At 46.4% G+C, this 23,178-nt stretch overlaps 1 protein-coding gene across 1 annotated transcript in view; it reads left to right on the forward strand.

Annotated features, from left to right (window-relative positions):
- LOC148522996 (cadherin-related family member 3-like) overlaps positions 1–23,178 on the forward strand; it is a 131,196-nt gene that overhangs the window by 88,812 nt on the left and 19,206 nt on the right. Inside the window, exons 12-14 of the mRNA XM_088473436.1 lie at positions 13,397–13,495; positions 16,073–16,302; positions 21,567–21,738. Of these exons, the coding sequence (XP_088329562.1) occupies positions 13,397–13,495; positions 16,073–16,302; positions 21,567–21,738 (501 nt within the window). The remainder of the gene's footprint in view (positions 1–13,396; positions 13,496–16,072; positions 16,303–21,566; positions 21,739–23,178) is intronic.

Genomic DNA, 23,178 nt, shown 5'->3' on the forward strand with positions numbered 1-23,178 from the left:
AGTTTCTTCTGAGTCAGAGTTATTCCCTTTTTCTACTATGATTGGTGAACTAGAGAATGCGGAGCCTGACTGTGGCCCGCCAACTGATGTGCCTCCCATTGAGGTGGGAAGTGTTGTTGGGCCAGGTGATCGTCTGCCTGATTTAGAGGTCAGGTCTTTGCCGTGGAGCAGTTGAATGACCCTACTTTGGTAAAAGCCAGGGAGAATGTAAAAGTAGTTGATGGTAAACCCGTAGACCCTGATAGTTCTTTGTCCTATCCCCACATGGCAATGTGGCAGGATTTGTTATATCAGGTGACTAAGAAGGGGGAAGATGTTGTGGAACAACTAATAATTCCCAAAGCCTACAGAAGAACAGTGTTGGATCTGGCCCATGGTCATATAACGGCAGGCCATCTAGGGGTAGAGAAAACCACTGAGCGAATAATGCAGAGGTTTTTCTGGCCCGGGCTTCATAAAGAGGTATCTGACTTTTGCGCATCCTGCCCTGAGTGTCAGTATCATGCTCCCAGGCCACATTTTAGGGGTCCACTAGTTCCATTGCCTATCATAGAGGTGCCGTTTGAAAGAATAGCGATGGATTTGGTTGGACCCTTAATGAAGTCTGCCAGGGGACACCAGTATATTCTGGTCATAATGGATTACGCTACCAGGTACCCGGAAGCGATCCCGTTGCGCAATACGTCAACCAAGACCATTGCCAGAGAGCTAGTTCATGTCTTTAGCAGGCTGGGTATACCTAAGGAGATACCAACTGACCAGGGTACACCGTTTATGTCCAAAGTCATGAAAGAGTTATGCCGCCTGTTCAAAATCGAACAGTTAAGAACTTCGGTTTATCACCCCCAAACCGATGGACTGGTCGAGAGGTTTAACAAGACGTTAAAACACATGCTTAGGAAAGTGGTCGACAAGGATGGTAGGGATTGGGACTACTTATTGCCGTATTTATTGTTGGCCATAAGAGAAGTTCCCCAGTCCTCCACCGGGTTTTCACCCTTTGACTTGTTGTATGGGAGACACCCAAGGGGGTTACTAGACATTGCCAAAGAGACATGGGAGGGGCAGTCTAGTCCTTACAAAACGGTGATTGAGTATATTTCTCAAATGCAGGAGAGAATTGCTGCGGTAGTGCCGATAGTGAGAGAGCACCTGGAACAGGCTCAACAGGCACAGCAGAGGGTATACAACCGCAATGCTCGGTTACGCAGCTTTGCTCCTTTGGACAGAGTGTTAGTATTGGTTCCCACTGTGGAAAATAAACTTTTGGCTAAATGGCAAGAGCCCTTTGAAATCTTAGAAAGAGTGGGGCAGGTCAATTACAAAGTTTACCAGCTGGGGAAAAGAAAGCCGGAACAGATATACCATATAAATCTGTTAAAGCCCTGGAAAGATAGAACGGTACTGTCGGCCGTCCGAGACCCTCCAGTAAGTCCAGGGCCCTTAATTCCCGAAGTGACAGTGGCAAAAACCCTGTCGGCAATTCAACAACAAGAGGTCAAGGAGTTTCTGATTAGAAATAGGGTGCTGTTCTCTGACGTACCTGGGAAAACCTTGGTCATTAAACATGACATCATCACTGACCCAGGGGTTAAAGTTAATCTAAAGCCCTATAGGTTACCAGAAGCACAAAGAGAGTCGATGTCGAAAGAAATTAAAAATATGCTAGAGTTAGGGGTTATTGAAGAATCACATAGTGAATGGTCAAGTCCCATTGTGTTGATTCCAAAGCCCGACGGGAGTGTGCGTTTCTGCAATGACTTCCGAAAGTTGAACAGTGTTTCAAAATTCGATGCCTACCCGATGCCAAGAGTGGATAAACTGATTGAGAGACTAGGGACGGCAAGGTATTTAACCACTCTTGACCTAACCAAAGGGTATTGGCAAGTACCGTTAACCGAGAGCGCCAAACAAAAGACAGCTTTTTCAGCACTAGAGGGCTTGTTTCAGTACAAGATGTTGCCCTTCGGGCTACATGGGGCACCTGCTACCTTCCAAAGAATGATGGACAGGATTCTAAGGCCCCATAGACGGTATGTGGCTGCTTATCTGGATGACGTGGTCGTTCATAGTCCTGATTGGCAGTCTCACTTACCCAGGGTACAAGCAGTGTTGGACTCCATCTATAAGGCAGGTTTGACAGCCAACCCAAAAAAGTGTTGTCTAGGCATGTAGGAAGTAAAATATCTGGGATACACCATTGGCAGAGGCCTGATAAAGCCTCAGCTCAATAAAGTTGATGCCATACAAAACTGGCCACGGCCTCTGAATAAGAAGCAGGTGAGAGCCTTCTTGGGAATTACGGGGTACTACAGGAGGTTTATACCCAACTTTGCCACCATGGCAGTCCCACTGACTGACCTGACCAAAGGCAAACAAAAAGTCATGGTAGAATGGAGTCCTGAGGCAGAGAAAGCTTTTCAGGAGTTGAAAGTAGCGTTGTGTTCCCAACCTGTCCTGATGACTCCTAATTTTGAAAGGGAATTCATAGTACAAACCGATGCATCAGAAGTAGGTATAGGAGCGGTCCTGTCCCAGAACAAGGAGGGTGAGGAACACCCTATTTTCTATCTTAGCAGAAAGTTGAATGTACATGAGAGAAACTATGCCACAGTGGAGAAGGAGGCGTTGGCCATAAAGTGGGCGTTAGAGGCTCTCAGGTACTACTTGGTCGGAAGAAAGTTCAAATTGATCACTGACCATGCCCCTCTGAAGTGGATGTCTGAAAATAAGGACAGTAATGCAAGAATTACAAGATGGTTCTTGGCGTTACAAACGTTTACATTTTCAGTGGAACACAGGCCAGGAAGCCAGCTGGCCAATGCTGACGCGTTGTCACGCGTTCATTGTTTGGGGGCTTCAGTTGTTCCGCCCCACAGGTCGAAACAAAGGGGGGGATATGTGATAGGATCACTGGTAAAGTGGTCTGTGGCAGGTACATTTGTCCCAGATTCCTGTCTTATGTGTTTTAAACCCCCAGGAGAAAGTCTGCAGTGTAGCAGGCTTGAGTCTCGGCTTTTTGAAAAGCCGGTTTGGGACCTGGGGGTTGTAGGTGAGAGGAGAGGGAGGGCTCCACCCACGGCCACTCCAGGTTTTGGTTCTCGCAGCCTGGTAACAGGCTTGTTAGTTTTCCACCTGAGAGTGGCCAATATAAGCCTAGTGTGTTTAGGGCTGAGTGTCTCACCTGGGAGAGCAGGCAGGGAGTTTGCTCAGAGACACTTGAAAAACCTATTTGTGAGTACTGTGCTGTGCTTTGTTGCTGGCGAGGGCATTAGGCCCTGCCAGGTTCTGGTAGTGAGGGAACTACCTGTGAAGTTAGTGCCCCGACAGGGCTAGGATTTATATTTATGTTTTCTTTATATTACTGTCATTGTACAATAAAGACTGGTGCCGACCAGCTTGTACTTGCATCCAGACTGGTGTGCTGCTTCCCTGCTGCTGTGTGTGTGTGTAAGGAAGGAGTCCTCTACCCAGGAGAGGGACCCCCTAACCTAACTGTGTCACACCTCTTATAATATTAATGTATGCAAAATCATCAGTACAAAAATGTATAACTCTCTTGTCCATCTGAGCAATGCTGCTAATGCCATTATATGTACTAAGGCCCTGATTTAGTTTGGATGCGGATGCACGCAGCCGGTCGATGTTTGTGTTCGGCACATGCATCGCAGTGCGCAAGCCGGCCACTGCGAACGGCTATGCGAACGCAGTGGACAAGCATCGGCACAAAGAAATGATTGACAGGAAGCACCGTTTGTTGGTGGAGAGGGGCGGTGGTCATAGGAACGTGCCTGTGCATTTGAACGCTATTACAGGGGTGTGCATAAGTAAACCCCAGCGACGGCATACGCAGCCAGAGCTCTGCATGGCGACAGGAAGCTTCGCAGGCTGTGAGGCATGTCAAGCTGACCCACAACTCTGCGTATGGGTACGATGTTACTCGATGTTACTGATGTTTTCGCTGACTTGCGGATGTATGTAATAGGAAGTTGGCCGCTTTATGAGCTGGGGGAGTCTTGGTATAGTGCTGCGTTCATGCTGTAATCACAGTGCGATCGCATTCATTTGCATATTTTTGCTACGTATGGGTGCGTGTGATTGCAGATTTGCGATCCGTGCTGATACAGGCCCTAATGCCATCATACTTCAGGTTATTATTTAGTTGTGTTTGTGTGGGGTGGTAAACGCTTAGCAGCCAAAACTACACTTCTGTGGCCTGGACCAGCTCCAGCTGCCCCCACCCACAGCGCACTTTACATCATGATGTCACCAAAGAGGTGGCTGGGAGGTTCCTGGTGCCTCTCTAGGCAGCGGTGCACCTCTCCAGGCAGGGCAGCAGCCATGCCGTTCCCTCAGCCTTGTGCCCTGGGCAGTGACACCGGTTGCTTCCTGTATTGATGTCTCTGAAACGGTATGCAATCGGGAAGCCAACTGCCTAAATACCGGCAGCTGGCTTCCCGACTGTCATATCCCGGCAAGGGTGAAATGCCGGGTGTCTAGATGTAGACGCCCGGCATTTCCCTGACGCGGGGAGACCGGCGCCCGGCATCCCGATCGCAGTGATGCCGGGCGCCGTGGGCGGACAGCCGCGGGGGGGGGATGGTTAGGTTTAGGGCTCCTGGGGGGGACTTGGGATTAGGCACCCCCCCGGGAGGGTTAGGATAGGGGGAGGGAGGGTTAGGGTTAGGCACCCCGGGGGGGGACTTAGGGTTAGGCACCCCCCCCCGGGGGACTTAGATTTAGGCAGCGGGGAAGGGGGTGGTTAGGGTTAAGCACTTGGGGGGGAGGTTAGGGTTAGGCACCCCTAAGGAGGGTTAGGGTTAGGGGGGTTAGGTTAGGTTAGACAATACTTACCTATCCACGATCGGGATTTCCAGCGCTGTCGGGCTTCCGCTGCCGGGATCTCTGCTGATGTCGGGCTGCCGCTGCCGGGAATCGAACCGCTGGCCATGCGGCCGCCGGTATTTCATACCAATTCCCTCTGAAACATAATTGTGTCTTATTACTGTGTATGCTGGTAATAATAATGCAGGTATCAGCTTGCAAGGGTATTCAACGTGTGGACCACCAGCTGTTGCGGAGCTAAACATCTTAGCATGCCCTGCCCCAGTTTTAGCATGCCCTAATAGCAAAACTCGTGCAGGGCATGCTGGGATGTGTAGTTCCACAGCAGCCAGAGAGCCACATGTTGAATACACATGGGGGAGTATAAATATTTTGAACAAATTGTAAGTAAAGATTTTTTACCTGGCGTCCATCCTCTTGTCTCCTTATCACACGCTGTCATTGAGTTTACAAACCTGTCCACTGTTGAGAGCTTTCCGACTTTAGTCTTTAAGGGTTGGGTACGGGATGCCGGAGCTTGGAATCCCGACTCCGGCATCCCGATGGTTAGGATACCGACACCTATCGGGTAAGTATAGTAACCCTACCCCTAACCCTCCCTCCCCCACTCAGAGACTTGTGCATAAGTTAAAATGCTTTTGTTGATCCAACTTTGTAATCAGGGAAGTAGAGCAAGTCTGACAGTGCATATATATATATATATATGTGCCCCCTGGGCCCCCACAAGTTTGTTGCCCAGGGGCCCCCACAGACCTTAATCCGGCCCTGCACGAAGGTATGAGTTCCGTATACAGCGTGCAAATAAACCCTTTGGTGCTAGAGGCTGGGGACTCAACTGTAGTGAGGAGTCTAATATTAAGTCATGATATCACCGTAAAGTGCCGAATTTGCAAATATTGAAAAAAGGCTTTATGGGTGAATGGAAAATTCGCCGTGGATATCCGAAAATGTAGGGAAGGATGAGTTTTGTGTGATATCTTTCAACAATATGATTCCACTGTTTTGCCAGCAGGCAAAACGCACCTGGGTTACAACTCGGTCGGAATTGTTGGACAGAGGGACCAAGGAACTAGGGTGTGGAGATGTTTTGTGCCGGCGATTAGCAAAGTCCCAGATATCCAGGGTATGGGAGATATTAGGGTGATGTAGAGCTACTTAGGGATGGGTCAGTCTGGGGAGCTACAACAAGGAGGAAATGGAATGCAATTTCAGGGTATTTGATTCGATAGCTACCCACTCCCTCTTGGATTTGGGTCTGCTCCACAGCACACAATGCTCAAGTCTGGCAGCCATACCTGTATAATAAGATTTAAAATTTGGAACCCCTAGGCCACCTCTAGACGTGGGTCTCTATAGCACGGCCTGTCTCACCCTAGGGCATTTTGTTTTTACCAAATAAATAGCGATGAAATATATTGTAGATGTTTAAAAACATAAGGAGATACTGTGACTGGCAGGGTTTGAAATACTGTAGATATAAAAATCTGATGCCCCCTCTTCTCTTAAAGCCCTCCTGACTGTATTATTCACCCAAATCCATAAGGTTTTCTTTTTTCTTCTCTGAAGTAGTTCAAATGGGAAAAAATAACTAAATCCGGATAGAACATGGAGGTTTTGCCCCTAGTGAAGTCGCAATGCAAACTAATGTATGTAATGAACCTTGACAGGTCAATACAGGATCAGCCTCAAGAGAGTGGTTTTACCAATTTTCCAATTAGATTGCTATCCTGGCACCTAGTACCCTGGAGTGCCAGGCTGAGGTCCAGTGATGGGGCTGGTTTGTCACAGAGGGAAGGCCTACAAGTTTTTTTGCAGGCCCGATTTCCAACTTGACTGAGGCTGGATTCACATTAGGTTTCACATTAGGACTGTGGAATCCGCGCTGCAGGAATGGGCGGGTGGCTGGGGAGTGAGGAGACACATTGTGCAGCACTGACAGGGAAGTGAGCAGTGCCCTCCAGTGGCCGGTGCCCTTAGGCAGCTGTCTAAAGGTGCCCACACACATAGCGACATTTTACACGATCTGGCCAATTTCGACGAATCGTGACGACGAATTGGGTAAAAAAAGTACAAATCATGAGTTTATACTCACGAGCACGATGCCGATGCGCGTCCCCGCTCGTCGTACATCGCATCTTCTGATCTGCCGTGCTGTAGGGCAGATTAGCCAACCATGAACACGATGGAAGCCGATCATGAGGGTTTTTTCCCTCATGATGAATCGTACGATTCATCACACAATGCGGAATTTGACTGATAGAAGCCTGGACACGCCCCATCGCCATCTTGTGCAGCATCGTGTATGGAGCAAGACAGTCGCACATTGAGGAGCCTGCACACTGGATTCTTGTTTTGGACAATTTTTGGTGAGTACTGGTACAGTTTAAATACAACCACACTGACCACCAATATGTGCTCCCCACTGCCTACCAATGTGTGCCCCCGGGTAATAAATGCATGACCCAGCCACCGCCCGCCGTATTGAGGCGGGTGGTGGCTGGGTCATGCATTAAGCTCCCCCACTGCCCACCAATCTGTGCCCCCAGGTAATAAATGCATGACCCAGCCACCACCCGCCGTATTGAGGCGGGCGGTGGCTGGGTCATGCATTTAAGCTCCCACTGCCCACCAATGTGTGCCCCCAGGTAATAAATGCATGACCCAGCCACCACCCGCCGTATTGAGGCGGGCGGTGGTTGGGTCATGCATTTAAGCTCCCACTGCCCACCAATGTGTGCCCCCAGGTAATAAATGCATGACCCAGCCACCGCCCGCCATATTGAGGCGGGTGGTGGCTGGGTCATGCATTAAGCTCCCCCACTGCCCACCAATGTGTGTCCCCAGGTAATAAATGCATGACCCAAAACCACCGCCCACTGTATTGAGGCGGGCGGTGGCTGGGTCATGCATTTAAGCTCCCACTGCCCACCAATGTGTGCCCCCAGGTAATAAATGCATGACCCAGCCACCGCCCGCCGTATTGAGGCGGGCGGTGGCTGGGTCATGCATTAAGCTCCCCCACTGCCCACCAATCTGTGCCCCCAGGTAATAAATGCATGACCCAGCCACCACCCGCCGTATTGAGGCGGGCGGTGGCTGGGTCATGCATTTAAGCTCCCACTGCCCACCAATCTGTGCCCCCAGGTAATAAATGCATGACCCAGCCACTGCCCGCCGTATTGAGGCGGGCGGTGGCTGGGTCATGCATTTAAGCTCCCACTGCCCACCAATCTGTGCCCCCAGGTAATAAATGCATGACCCAAAACCACCGCCCACTGTATTGAGGCGGGCGGTGGCTGGGTCATGCATTTAAGCTCCCACTGCCCACCAATGTGTGCCCCCAGGTAATAAATGCATGACCCAGCCACCGCCCGCCGTATTGAGGCGGGCGGTGGCTGGGTCATGCATTAAGCTCCCCCACTGCCCACCAATCTGTGCCCCCAGGTAATAAATGCATGACCCAGCCACCACCCGCCGTATTGAGGCGGGCGGTGGCTGGGTCATGCATTTAAGCTCCCACTGCCCACCAATGTGTGCCCCCAGGTAATAAATGCATGACCCAGCCACCGCCCGCCGTATTGAGGCGGGCGGTGGCTGGGTCATGCATTTAAGCTCCCACTGCCCACCAATGTGTGCCCCCAGGTAATAAATGCATGACCCAAAACCACCGCCCACTGTATTGAGGCGGGCGGTGGCTGGGTCATGCATTTAAGCTCCCACTGCCCACCAATGTGTGCCCCCAGGTAATAAATGCATGACCCAGCCACCGCCCGCCGTATTGAGGCGGGCGGTGGCTGGGTCATGCATTAAGCTCCCCCACTGCCCACCAATCTGTGCCCCCAGGTAATAAATGCATGACCCAGCCACCGCCCGCCATATTGAGGCTGGCGGTGGCTGGGTCATGCATTAAGCTCCCCCACTGCCCACCAATGTGTGTAATATAACAAAAAAATAAATAAATAAACACGTATTTTACAAAATAATCACCATACATTACATTTAAAAACACACATTATTTAAAGCTGTGGGTCTTCTACTTTTCGGTCTCCAGCTGTTGTGGAACTACAGATCCCAGGATGACCTGTCACCCACCTTTGAAACTGTTTTTAGGGCATCCTGGGATCTGAAGTTCTACCACAACGACAGGCCCAAAGGTGGAAAACCCATACTGTCAAATAAAGAAAAACATTATATTACCAAGCAATGAACACATGACATTCCTGTAAAAGAAAACACAATTAGAATACCATAACAAACCTTTAAAAACCTGTAAAAAAGAAAATATTAAAACATTAAAAATGTGAACTATAACAACATTACATTTAACAAAACTATGGGCCTGATTCAGACCCACTCGCGAGCGGCTGTCCGCTCGCAAGTGGGTCGATGTTATGCACTGAGCATGCGCACGACGGAGGGAGCTCCGTCGTGCGCATGCGCCAGACGCGACGAGCGAAGGAAAGTCCTTCGCTCGTTGTGTCCGATCAAAGGGGGCGTGCTGTCAATGTTGATTGACAGCACGCCCCCTTTGGTGGGCGTGCCGGGGGCGTGCCTCCCTGACGGGGGCGTTCCCACGGGAACGCCTCCCGTCAGAAGCCGGCCCACTGACATCACTAGTGATGTCAGTGGGAGTGATTTTGGCTCTGATAGAGCCAAAATCACTCCGGAGCTTGCGGTTGAAAACCTCAACCGCAGGCTCCGGCTCGCAATTTCGATGGTCGCGATGGTCTCGACCATCGCGGCCATCACAAAGCACGCTCGTATAGCCTGTGGGTGGTGACCCACAGCTATACGAGCGTCCAGGAGGACGCTCCATGAAAATGGAGCCCGGCCCTCATTCAGAGCGTGCGCTCTGCTCAGAGCGTACGGCTCTGAATGAGGGCCTATATACACAAATATTTAAATGTCCTTTTTTTTCTTATTCATAGATAATGTCCATGGATTCTGAACGTGAATTCATTACAGGATTCATTGAAATCCTGACTTGAAAGAGTGTCTGTGGAAGATCAGTTCTCGGAAGTACCACAATAGGTCGCACAAGTTGGCCGCACTAGAGGGACTTTTGGTGTATACGAAAAAATACATATCTGATGCAGACCTGAAAACTGTACGGCAAAAGATTCAAAATCTCAGGACAGTGTACATCAAAGAAAAAAAGAAGGTGGATGACTCCAAAAAATCAGGAGCTGGCACAGATGAAATATATAGTCCTGCACTGTGGTACTACCATATGATGTCCTTCATCAGTGAACAAGAGCCTCAAAGGGAATCTATCGTCTTGATGGCTGAGCGTGAGGGAGAAGAGGAGGTTGCAGAAGTCTTGGTAAGTAGTGACACATTTTAAACCAAAATCCTTAATGTTTTTGTTGTTAAATCTAAAATGTCCAATTTAGTCAGTAGTTCACAGACAGTCCTCCTGCCATGGTACAGCACCTGGTCCATTGAAATAGGTCATGTAGTCCTCCCTCACTTCTTTGGCACGTGCAGTGGATGTTGTTGTAGTTGGTGGTGCAGACACAGATGTCAAATGTTCAATGTCCTCCAGGAGTCCTACATCTTCTGGTCTAGCTGGGACTGGTCCTCGTTGAGTAGAATTTCTTCTCAGAAAGTTGTGCAGCACACAGCACGCCATCACGACCCAGTCTATCTTCTCCACATGTAGATTGATGGTGGTGTGGAAAATGCAGAAGCGTTTGCGCATTATTCCAAACGCATTTTCCACAATGCGCCGTGCCCTGGATAGACGGAAGTTGTAGATCCTTTTCTCTCTGGTCAGGCCCCTGCGTGCAAATGGCTTCATCACATGTTCATGTAATGCAAAAGCCTCGTCTGCAACAAAAACGTAATTTAGGCCGTGCTTTGTCTGGACCAGTGAGGGCAAGGTGAGGCTTTTGCTGGCGAGTCTCTGGTAGAAAGCCGTCTTTTTGAAGGACCCACCATCCGAAGCACGGCCATTCTTGCCGACATCCACAAACAGAAATTCGTAGTTGGCATTCACCACTGCCATGAGAATGATGCTGAAGAATCCTTTGTAGTTATAGTAATATGATCCGGTGTTGGCAGGTGGGTTGATGCGCATGTGTTTCCCATCGATGGCACCTCGGCAGTTAGGGAAATTCCAACGTTGTTCAAAATCTTCCGCGATGCTGGTCCACTCCTCCACGGTGTTAGGAAACTGTAAAGATAGTAAATAAGGGATTAAAACATGACTATAATATTTTTTTATATCTTTTTTTCCTATATAGACTCCCACCCAACACCATGATTTATCATCCACACCAGACCTTAGTCTGCTCGGTGGTGACAGTGAGCCGGAGAATACCACACAAGTGGAAACTCCACTTCCACCTGGACCCTCATCTTCTCAACAACCCCAAAAAAAGAAAAAAAAACAAGGGAGAAAGGAGAATCTTACTGAACGTGAGGACAATTTTTTCCAAAACGCAGAACGGCTGCTGCAGAAACCCCCAGATACAATAGATGATTTCACAGCTCATGTGAAAAGCACATTGAGAAATATGGATACAGAAATCCAAATAAATTTTCTAAGGTTAACCCACGACCTGTTGAGTCGCTGTATGAGCAAAAATCTCACAAATTCTACATACATTGCAGATCCAATGCTATTTTCCCCTGCCCCAAATAGGTATGTCCGTCCCCCCCCTGCCCAGTTAGATATAACTCCCCCACCAAGCACCCCAAGCACCAGCACCACCTTGTATAATGCTCTGCTGGATGCAGCGGATGAGTAGCCCCAATATACAGAGATGTAAATTTTTTCTTGCTTTTAATGTCACCAAATTTTATGATTTCTAATAGGTGCTTGCTGCATGGGATAGGGTGGTGATGACGCCATTTGGACAAGGTCACTACACACATGGCACAAGTACACATTCCTGGAAGCCGGGGCCACAATGTGTACTTGTGCCATATGTGTATTGGCCTGTTCAAACTGGCATCTGACCCACCCTATCACATACAGCCGGCTACCTATTGGGATTCATAAAATTTGGTGATAATGTTCTTTTGTGAACTTGTTACAAAAAAAGGATATTGCACACAGTTTAGTGCACACTTTCAGTTGCCTGCAGGTCAGTGCACATTGTAGTAAATGAAGGATATTTTTTGCTTTATGTTGAGTAAAAAAAAAAAAAAAAAAAAATCTCTTTAAACAAGAAACCAATGTGTGGTGTTTTTTTTTAACTTACCTTGCAATACTGGTACTGTAGCACTTTTACGATGGCTTTGCAGGTCTCCAGAATGATGACGCCCAAGGACTGAGGTGAGATGAATGTCCCAAACTTCAGGTCTTCAAATGACCTTCCTGTAGCCAGGTACCTTAGGGTAGCCACCAGTCTGTCTTCAGCAGGGATTGCCCTCTGCCACCTTGTGTCCTGTCTCTGGATGTGGGGGGTCACCAGATGCAGCAATTCTTGGAAGGTGGCGTGATCCATGCACAGGTAGTTCCGATAGTCGTCCGGGTTGTTCTCCTTGATCTCCATCAGCAGGGACATGTGAGATTGGGTATCCCTTTGTAGAAGCCACTCCTGGGTCCAGCATGCTCTCATCCTTCTTCGCTGGGCCCTCTTCCTAATTTCCCGGACCCCAGCTTCAGCGACCAACACTCTATACTGATAGGGACGCATCAGTACAGAATTCAGGAACAGGATAGAATGCAGGTAGGCAGCACACACATGCAGGTAGAATAAACTTTGTAAAAGGCAAGCCAAATACAAAGAGCACAGTAGCAATGTACAGGATTCAGCCGGAATACACCTAGCCTCATCTAGTAGCAGAGCAGAATGTACAGAGTTTAAAGGGTGCCTGCTTTTTATACTCCCTAGATAGCCCCTCCCATTGTTATGGCTATTTAAATTTCCCACCAATAGTCAAGAGCCTGTTTTTTTTTTAAACTCACGATTTGTTATAGCCAATCTCACGATGCGTACGATCCGATAGATCGTGAGATCGTAAAACAGATTGGGTGTCTTTTTTCCAAAATCGTGATGACGACGGCAAGGGAGCTCCCGTGAAAGTTCATGAGGAAATTGGCCAAAAAATCGTATCGTGAGCACATCGGTATGTGTGTGGGCACCTTAACACTGCCTAATGGTAGCGCCAGCCCTGGCTGCAGGTCTCCATGTTATAGTGTCGCCATCCCAGTCTAGCATAGCTTGATGCTGGATGCTGCTTTTGCAAGGAAACCCCACAGTATTAGTCCTCCTGCTTTAGTGATAACAAGCTCAGAGGGAGAGTGCGAGCATTTTATTTTTTTACATTTTATTTAATAATTCTATTTTTAAATAACATTATTAATAATGTTGATAATATACGACAGTATATGCGCACATCAAGATACGCCCAGAGTGTATCTTCACGCAATTTTACACAAACGTTCCACCAGCAATAGCTAACTCCTCTAAGTGAGGCTCACAGTACAGTGATTTCATAGAGGAGACGTTTCTGATACATCTAAAGTTTATCTCTAACATTAGCATAACAGACAATGTGTTTCCTTCTTGAAACGTTTACTAACTCTGCTTTCCTACAGTAACTGCAACTATAATCGTCTCTGTGACTCCAGTGAACAACTTTGCTCCAGACTTTAATCCGACTACGTACACTTTCTCTGTGCGGGAAACATCTAAAGGTAGCGTATACCTGACACCTTCCTCACTACAGTACCTCTAGTCTGAGGGGTATATTTACTACAGTGCAGGTTTATAGAAGTAGAGATGTTGCCCATAGCAACCAATTAGATTCTAGTTATTCTCTTCTATAAGGTGCTAGATACATTTTAAGTAGAATCTGATTGGTTGTTATAGGCAACATCTTCACTTATAAAAACCCTCACTTTAGTAAATATAACCCTAGGACTACCTATCTAAAGGTGCCTACACACGGTACGATATTTCAAGCTATTTTGCCGTTTTCGATCGATTGGGATGACAAATCATTTAAAAACTGCCAATTGTAGGCACGATTACGATGCCGATGCGCATTTCTGCTGGTCGTTGGTCGTGGTCTGTGATCTTTTGAACACGTAGAAAGATCATGACCTGTCTTTTACGATTTGTCACACATCGTTCCGTGAGTGCGCACGAGGAAAGATTTCATGGACGACGAACGATTTGTCGTCACTTTTCCTGGCCACTCCCCTCCACCATTTTGCGCCAGCCAATGGAGGGACAGAAGATGCATCGTGAGGTTGTTTGCTGCTAAATGATATATCGTTAACGATTTGCAGTTGTTAACGACCCATCTATATATCATTTGATCGCTTGTACAATCGTTCCATGTGTATGCACAATATCGTTTGTCCGGGAGTGTTCATTAGTTCAAGAGAAATCGTTAACTGGATCGTATCGTTACCCATTTGCTCAGTGCGCATGCGTATAATTCGCAGTGCGCGTGCGCAAGCCAGTCTTTGCAATCTGATTTTGGTTGTTCGTAAGCCACTATCAGGTCGCTGCTTTGAGTGACAGATAGTGCCATTTGTGGGTGGTAACTGGGGAAGGTGCTTGTAAACGGGGGAGTGGTGTTGCAGACGCAGGCGTGTCAGGCCGCCAAAACGCCGTTTAAATGCTTGCATAATTAGCAAAGTAGCGTCATTGTCACGTCACCTGCATGTATTTCAGGCTGCACTGATCGCTGTGCTTGCAGCAGGTTAAGGCAACCTCAAGGGCTGCGAGCAGCTCCGATGGCTCTCAATGGCCCCGATTAATCCTACATTTTCCGGAGAACACGTGTGTTGCGAGTGGCAAGGGGGTGTCTATATACACTTGCGAGTGCACTTTGCCATAGCTCGCTAAAACATAGTGGGCATCCTTACGTGACGCACTGCGAGCACTTCATTTAAATTTCCGGACCCTTTTTGACAGCGAGCGGCTGCAACTTGCGAGCGGGTCTGAATGAGCCCCTTAGACCAGTAACATGAAATTTTCATGCAGCATAAACCGTAGGTTAACCAAGGGCTGGCTGGCTGCATAGAGACGTTGGTGGAATGACCACAATCCAGTTATGGATGGATCTTCTAACTATCAAACACAGGTGCATTATAGGGGAAGATGTATCAAACCTTTGAGAGAGATAAAGTGAAGTTACCCATAGCAACCAAACAGCATCTGTCATTTCCATAGCACAGCCTATAAAATTACATTAGCTGATTGGTTGTAATGGGTAACTAACTTCCCAACTCTATCTATTTTGAAGCTTGATACACCTTCTCTAAAGAGTGGAGAAGTAGACAAGTAGAGAAGTTGCCCATATCAATCAGCTTGTACCTATCATTGTATAGAATGTACAGTACTGGATAGATAAATGCTAGCTAGAAGCTGATTGGCTGCTATGGGTAATTCACCACATGTCCTCTTCCTCCACTTTTTATGAAGTCTGATACATTTTTGTAACAAAACAGCATCATCACTGTGCGGCTCCACCTATTCCTGTTTCATAAATGACCCTAAGAAGCTGTTAGACAAAAAGGAGCACATTTTAACGTAGGGGTTCTTAAACCTGTGCTACACAACACATACCCTGGGTCCCGACAGCATTTAGGTATGGGAAAACTTTGTGTTCTGCCCACTGGTAAAGGTATGCACTCGGGAAACCGGCGGACGTAAGCCCGACAGCCGGCTTCCCGACTGCTTTATCCCGGCGAGGGTTAAATGACAGGCATCTAATTCTAGACGCCTATCATTTTACCGACGCCGGGAGACCGGCGCCAGGCATCCCGATCGAAGTGATCCGCAGGGGGGGGAGGGTTAGGTTTAGGGCTCCCGGGGGGGACTTAGGGTTAGGCATCCCCCGGGAGGTTAGGGTTAGACTAGGGGGAGGGAGGGTTCGGGTTAAGCACCCCTGGGGGGGGATTTAGGGTTAGGCACACCCCCAGGGGACTTAGGTTTAGGCGGCGGGGAAGGGGGGGTTAGGTTTAGGCACTTAGAGGGGGGATTAGGGTTAGGCACTGGGGGGAAGTTTAGGGTTAGGCACCCCTAAGGAGGGTTAGGGGGGTTAGGTTAGTTGGTTAGTTTACCTGGGCACGATCGGGATTTTCAGCCACGTCGGCCTGCCGCTGTCGGGATTTGAACCGCCGGACTTCGTATGTATTACCTGGTAAACTAGTAAATAATTATTTTAATACTATTTTATACAATTTGCTTTAAAATATAAATACGTGTAGCCATCAGCAAAGTTATACCTTAACACAATGTTATTTTGATATTTAAAGATAATACCATAGTTGGACAAGTGAATGCTACAGATAAAGATCGCCCAAGCTGCATAACATATCAAATACGGGATGGCAACACTGGTGTTATTGATATATTTTGGATAAACCCAAAGACTGGAACCATACAGTTAGTGACCCAGCCAGATTTTGAGGATAAGGTATCGCACCGATTGACTATTGAGGCTACAGACTGTGACCCCATCAACCCACGTACAGCTCTTGCAACAGTGAGTAAAGTAATTGATGTGTTATTATGTGAATTCTATAAACTTGTGTAGTTACATGACTGATCTATATCAGTGGTTTCCATCCCAAACTCAGGGCCTGATTCACCAGTCTGCTGGTGTTTCTGGGCGGGGAGGGGGCAGTGACGGCCTTCGTTTCCCAAAACACAGTCATGTCGCCACCGTTGAGAGGCCAGGATCTCCGACGGCTTGCACAGATTTCCTGGCCCCTTTTTACCACCTGCGATTACCGACTTGCATGACCCCAAGGTCACTCAGCCGGTTATAGGGATTGCAGATGATCTGATGCTGCATCCTTGGATGCAGCTCGGATCAGTAATGCATGCAGGAGGTGTGATGCCTCCTACTGCAATAGCATATTACAGCCATCGCAGCTGCAAACATGTTAGCATCTGCAATACATATCTGTCCTCTGCTGAATCACCCCCTTTAGTCCTCAAAGCATCCTAACAGTACAGGCTTTAAGGATATCCATGATTGAGCATAAAAAGTGGAAAACATTCCAAATTATTGCATGAGGCAATATTAAAATGTAGATGAGATTTGGTTTACTGATTGTTATGTTTTTGATGTAGAGCATCTTACACTGTAGTGTATGAGATAAGTGGGTAAGGCTTGCTAATTGAGTACATATGACAAACAGACTTGAGAGAGTAGAAGTGCTTCAAACATGCTTTTGAGATTTAAAGAATACATCTCATCATCAAAATGTGTATACCTGAAAGTCCAGATGTGCATCGTTTGGGGTGGGATCCATAGGGAAGTCCATAAATCTGTTTTGGGAAGCAATTTACCATCATATATCCGATACATTCTATTGCAAATCACCTACTGTTCAGTTATAAGGACAATGTCAAGACGATCATTTATGAGTGGAAAAACTGTAACCACATAAACACTGTCACCATACCTCCCAATGGAGAATGGGATTGTTTTACCGGCAGTTTAGCCGCTGGTTCAAACCCCGACAGGGAGAGCCCGGCAGGACAGAATGCCGAAAACGCAGGTAAATCAATCTAAGTCTACCCTTTCCCCCCCCCCCCTAACCCGCCTTTAGGGGTGCCTAACCCTAACCTCCACCCGTTAGTGCCTAAACCTAACCCCCCACCTCCCTAAATCTAACCCCCCCAGGGGGAGCCTAACCCTAACCTCCCCCCACTAATGCCTAACCCTAAAACCCCCTTCCCCTAGCCTAACCTTCCCGGGGGGTGCCTAACCCTAAGTCTCCCCGGGGTGACCTAAACCTAACCCTCCCCCCCCCGCGGCTGAGTAGAATGGGCGCTCGTACTTTCCGGCGTCAGTATTATGACAGGCGTTGGTATCTTGACCCCTGTCATAACTCCTTAGCCGACATTCCCCCCAATGGTCAGAATTTTTTGCGGGACAGTACTGATTCGTGGGCGTTTCTAGACGAATCGGGGCAAAGTTTGGTTAACTTGGGGAAGGGCCTATTCCAGTGTTGGCTAACCTTGACACTCCAGCTGTTGTGGAACTATATATCCCAGCATGCCCTGCCACAGTTTTAGCATGCCCTAATAGCAAAACTGTAGCAGTGCATGCTAGGTTATGTAGTTCCATAACAGCTGGAGTGTCAAGGTTAGCCAACACTGGTCTATGGTGTCCCGATTTGGTATTTTTAATTGTGGGAGGTTTGACTTTTGTGACATCCTGTGTTTTCTTTTGCTCTAGTAGCAGCATATTAATTTGTGGGCCTTAGCAAAAATCTGGAATCTCTGTGGGTGCGCGGATTTTGCTGTTGCCAATTGACCCTTAAGGATGAGACTTTAGGGGTATATTTACTAAAGTGAGAGTTTTTAGAAGTGGAGATGTTGCCAATAGCAACCAATCAGATTCTACTTAACATTTATCTAGCACCATCTAGAAGATAATAGCTAGAATCTGATTGGTTGCTATGGGCAAAATCTCCAGTTATAAAAACTCTCACTTTAGTAAATATACCCCCTAGGTCTCCGCAAAAAAAAAAAAAAGTTTAGCCCTGCCAGTTTAAATGATATTTTGCCTACTTTAAATTCAACAGCCATTCTACAAACAGCAAAATATTAAACTCTACCATAAGTATTATTATTTTTTGTAGCTCTTGTGAAGTACTTCATTTTGCAGCATTCATTTATTTTTATTATCCCACAAATGACACTGATCAGATGGATGGCCTGGGAACAATTTATCTGTAAACCATTGTTCTATAACACAATGATGACCATATCCGTATTACACATCGCTCTCTCCATTAATATGGTATTTTCCATTCATTGCTATGACTATGGCTCCTGGTAATAATTGCTGCTTGAATTTCGATTTATAGATAGCTGAGGAATTCTAGTATGTAGGCTGAAACAAGCTTAGCAGTATCATGGACAGGAGAGAGCATTTTGAATGTTGCTGAGCTGTAAACATGTGTTTGCATGTCAGTCACTCAGGATATCCCTTGGCAGAACAATTGTAAAAGGAAGGTTAAATATTGATTTACTGAATATCAGTCAAAAATCTACAGCCTTGAAAATATTGATTTCAGAAACTCCTCACCTTTAAATTTATTTTTAAAATGCTATTTTGTGGTCCTCACCATAACTACGTAGATTGAGTGACTGGGATGCATAAAAAGTTAGAAAACGCTAGGGGACCAGAAGTACCAGAAAACCCTAGTGTTGTGTTGTAGCCAATGTATTAGGTATGAGTTTCATGACATAAAATGGCTTTAGCAATGGTTAACACTATTATATACAATCCCCTCCCCTACGATCTCCCCCTCCCTTTCAGAAACCAAAATCAAGCTTCTCACATTCACCTACAAAGCCCTCACCCAATTCTCCCATTTACATCTCTGGCCTCATATCCCTTCACACACTGGCTCCACAAACGCAACTGATTACTTCCTCCCACTCCCGTCTCCAAGATTTTGCCTGTGCTGCTCCCTTCCTCTGGAGCTCTCTCCCTATCTCTATCAGAATCTCCACCTCTCTACTAATCATGAGCTCTCAAGACCCACTTCTTCATTAAAACCTCCCAGCTCTCATCCTAACCCTGCTCCATGCTCCTTCCTCACTGACTACCCCATCTGTAAAGTAATGTGAAATATAACTACTTAGAATAATACCGTAACAAGTAATGAATACAAAGTATAAAGGTCACCACCAAAGTAGCTACTGAGAGCAATGAATGGCAATATTTGTATAGAGTCCTCTCACCCTGCCCTGTGGCAGAGCTCTGGCATGTTCTGTGGTGCATTGAATAATTCTTACAGACAGAACTGGTATTATATGAAATATGACATCCAGCTGTTTTGCTGCCTGTTGTGCATTGTCCCATTCCCACCCATTCCCCTCATTCCAGCTTCCCGCTGCATCTGCTATTCAGGTGGAAATAATTGATTGTATGATATTTGGAAGTCACAGTTGGGGATGGGGTCAGATTTTTCACTTAAGATATGTAAAAATGTAACGCTAAAACCCAGCCTTTATCTAATGCCAAGAGCATAGCAAAATTTGGGTGAGGGTCCTGCGAATTTGCTCCAAACTTCTGGACAGGGGGGAATAGGAGAGTTGGAGGGGTTGGGGCTCCACTGAGCAATACTGGGGCCATAATGATGCATTCCATGCATTTCTGATAGCACTGGTTTTATAGTATGAGGTGTACTCAGTGAGCAAAATCCCTGTATAAAGAGAGATGGGAGACCATCCAAATTCAGCTCTGAGTTTTAGCGTATATCTCCATGCCTGTTACTATAGTATGTAGATGTCATATTTTATTGAAGTGCTGTTCTGCTTCACTCTTCAAATACATCATTGGTAGTAATTATTGAATGTACACATATATCTCTTTTTAATTATTGCTTCCATAGTACAGTAGGTAAAGGTTTAGCTGTATTTTTTATTGGCACCTACTGTCCAATTAATTAGATGAATTCAATAATGCATAAAGTGGATTTCTGTTACAAGAACATAACTCCACAGTATACAGCTTCATAGCACATGTATCTGAATGAAGGGTCGATTGACAAAAGGTCGATGATGTAAATGTCAAAAGGCAATAGGTCGACAGGGGCAAAAGGTTGACAGATACAAAAAGTTGACTGACAAAAGGTCGACAGGTACAAAAGGTTGACAGGTTCAAATGGTCGACACAAAGAAAGGCAGACACATGATTTTTTCTTTTTAAATTTTTAAGGTTAGGGTTAGGCACAAGGGGAGACGGTTATGGTTAGGCACTAGGGGAAGGGTTAGGGTTAGGCACTAGGGGGAGGGTTAGGGTTAGACAATACTGGAAGGGTTAGGGTTAGGCACTAGGGGGACGGTTAGGGTTAGGCACTAGGGGGAGGGTTAAGGTTAGGCACCAGAGGGAGGTTTAGGCACTAGGGGAAGGTTTAGGATTAGGCACTAGGGGGAGAGTTAGGGTTAGGCACTAGGGGGACGGTTAGGGTTAGGCACTAGGGGGAGAGTTAGGGTTAGGCAAAGGGGGAGGGTTAGGCACTAGTGGGAGGTTTAGGCACTAGGGGGAAGGTTAGGCACTAAGGGGGGGGGTTAGGGTTAGGCACCAGAGGGAGGGTTAAGGTTAGGCACTAGGGGGAAGGTTAGGCACTAGGGGGAGGGTTAGGGTTAGGCACCAGAGAGCTAGGGTTAGGCACTAGGGGGAGGGTTAGGCACCAGTGGGACGGTTAGGGTTTGGTACTAGGGGGACGGTTAGGGTTAGGCACTAGGGGGATGGTTAGGGTTAGGCACTAGGGGGAGGGTTAGGGTTAGGCACTAGGGGGAGGGTTAGGGTTAGGCACCAGAGGGAGGGTTAGGGTTAGGCACTAGGGGGAGGGTTAGGGTTAGGCACTAGGGAGAGGGTTAGGGTTAGGCACTAGGGGGAGGGTTAGGGTTAGGCACCAGAGGGAGGGTTAGGGTTAGGCACTAGGGGGAGGGTTAGGGTTAGGCACTAGGGAGAGGGTTAGGGTTAGGATTATGCTTAAAATACTAAAAAAAAATCACGTGACAACCATTTTTGTGTCAACCATATCTGTGATGGCCATTTGTTCATGTCGACCATTTGTCCCTGTCGACCTTTTGTCTTTCGATCTCTTATACCACCCCCACAGCACAGTCTTACAGTGGCACAAAGTAAGTCAGGGTGGCACAGCTGTAGAGGACAAGCTTTGCAGCCCAGCTCAGACCTGCTATTGTTGCGGAACTGAGGTATTCTTATTTTATGCCCTGTTACCGATACACTGTTTCTATGGTTTTTGCAAGGTCACAGTTGACATAATAGAAGAGAACGATGAGGCCCCAGTGTGCAGACCATCCAGATACACTGCTGTCATCTACGACAATATCACCTCTGGGGTAAACATGAACAACTTCAGACTCAACTGCAAAGACAGAGACTCGGATGATACCTCCATGCGCTTTCTAATAGGATCAGGTATATAAAAGTGATGCACAACCTCCCACTGTACAATACCTTCACATGTCAATTCATTTGACACCTCGGAGAGCACATCAATGGTTAATCTTCATCTCTATTAACAATGTGTCTTTCTTCTGCCCCTTTATTTGATTTGTGCGACTCTACAAGATTAACCTGCTTTCTCCATTTAACCTTTTCATTTAATAAATTGCTTGTTTCATGCTAATTAACGTATAAACTAACTCAGCAAAGTAAGTGGACAATAGTCTGCTCTGTGTCATATTTATTGGGTTTGCACAGACTACTTTACCTTTTGGACCTGCCCCTTAATGGGTACTATTCATATTTCACATGGCATATTGTTTAAGTAATGGATATTTAATACACTGTTCTATCGGCCTCCTATCATGGGATGGGCACAGCTTGTGTACTTAGAATGTGCAAGTAGAACTTCACTGTAAGAAGCAATTGCTCCAAAACGAGTGAGTTAATCATTGGTCAATATGTATAGATAATGCCCTGATCTACCCATCGTCTTAACCAATTAACTGGCTAATATTTTTTTTATTCTAAAACTGTTCATAAATTATAATTTTTTAATCATTTAATTAGATCAAGTACATACTAAATTTTCCAAAACAATTTCTATATATATATATATATATATATATATATAAACAAAACTGGACCGGCACTTCAAAAATAAATTGTACAGCTGCTTGGTTGCCTTCAGAAAGAAGTAATTGCATGGACAAAAAACTGCGGCACTCCAAGTCTGATATGCATAGAAAAGTCTTGTATTAAATCATCCAACAAAGATTAGCCATTAGCCAACGTTTCAAAGCCCTCCGGCTTTTTTATCAAGGCATACATCAAGAAAACATTAACAAACACACACACGCGCTCTTACCTTAAGTAAGTGCTGTACCACGATGTTCTGCTGCATACCGGGGAGACGGGGCGTCACGAGCTCCTGGACGTCCCATGTAGATGACGTCACGGCAATGACGGGTTGTCATGGCAACCCGATAGTTGCCGGAAAAGCTGTCTCCCCGGTCTGCAAAAGCAGAACGGAGACAAATGTTAACAACAATCAGTTTAAATGAATAAATAAACCATGCTTTCTGTGCTATATTTCCAGAGCACAGACAGCACTAGCATTAGCAATAACAACGCATGGAAGTAAATTACGATATAGTTCTCTTGAATCAAAATCATCGAGTTAATATCGAATATATATAAAATACTAATCGCACTCATCAAAAGATATATAACAATGATAAAAAGAGGCCTACATCTAATGAAAAATCGAAAGGTAAGCTGAATGCACTATGACCTTGTAGATACACGAGGAGGACAGTGAACATAAAATTAAACATGAAAAATGAACATAATAATGATGAACTTTACGATTCACAGATAAAGCTGTGTGTAAACAAGCGGTCATGGACTTAT

Source organism: Taudactylus pleione, unplaced genomic scaffold (assembly GCF_031769625.1).
Source record: "Taudactylus pleione unplaced genomic scaffold, aTauple2 ptg000135l, whole genome shotgun sequence".
NCBI classification, from domain to species: Eukaryota; Metazoa; Chordata; class Amphibia; order Anura; family Myobatrachidae; genus Taudactylus; species Taudactylus pleione.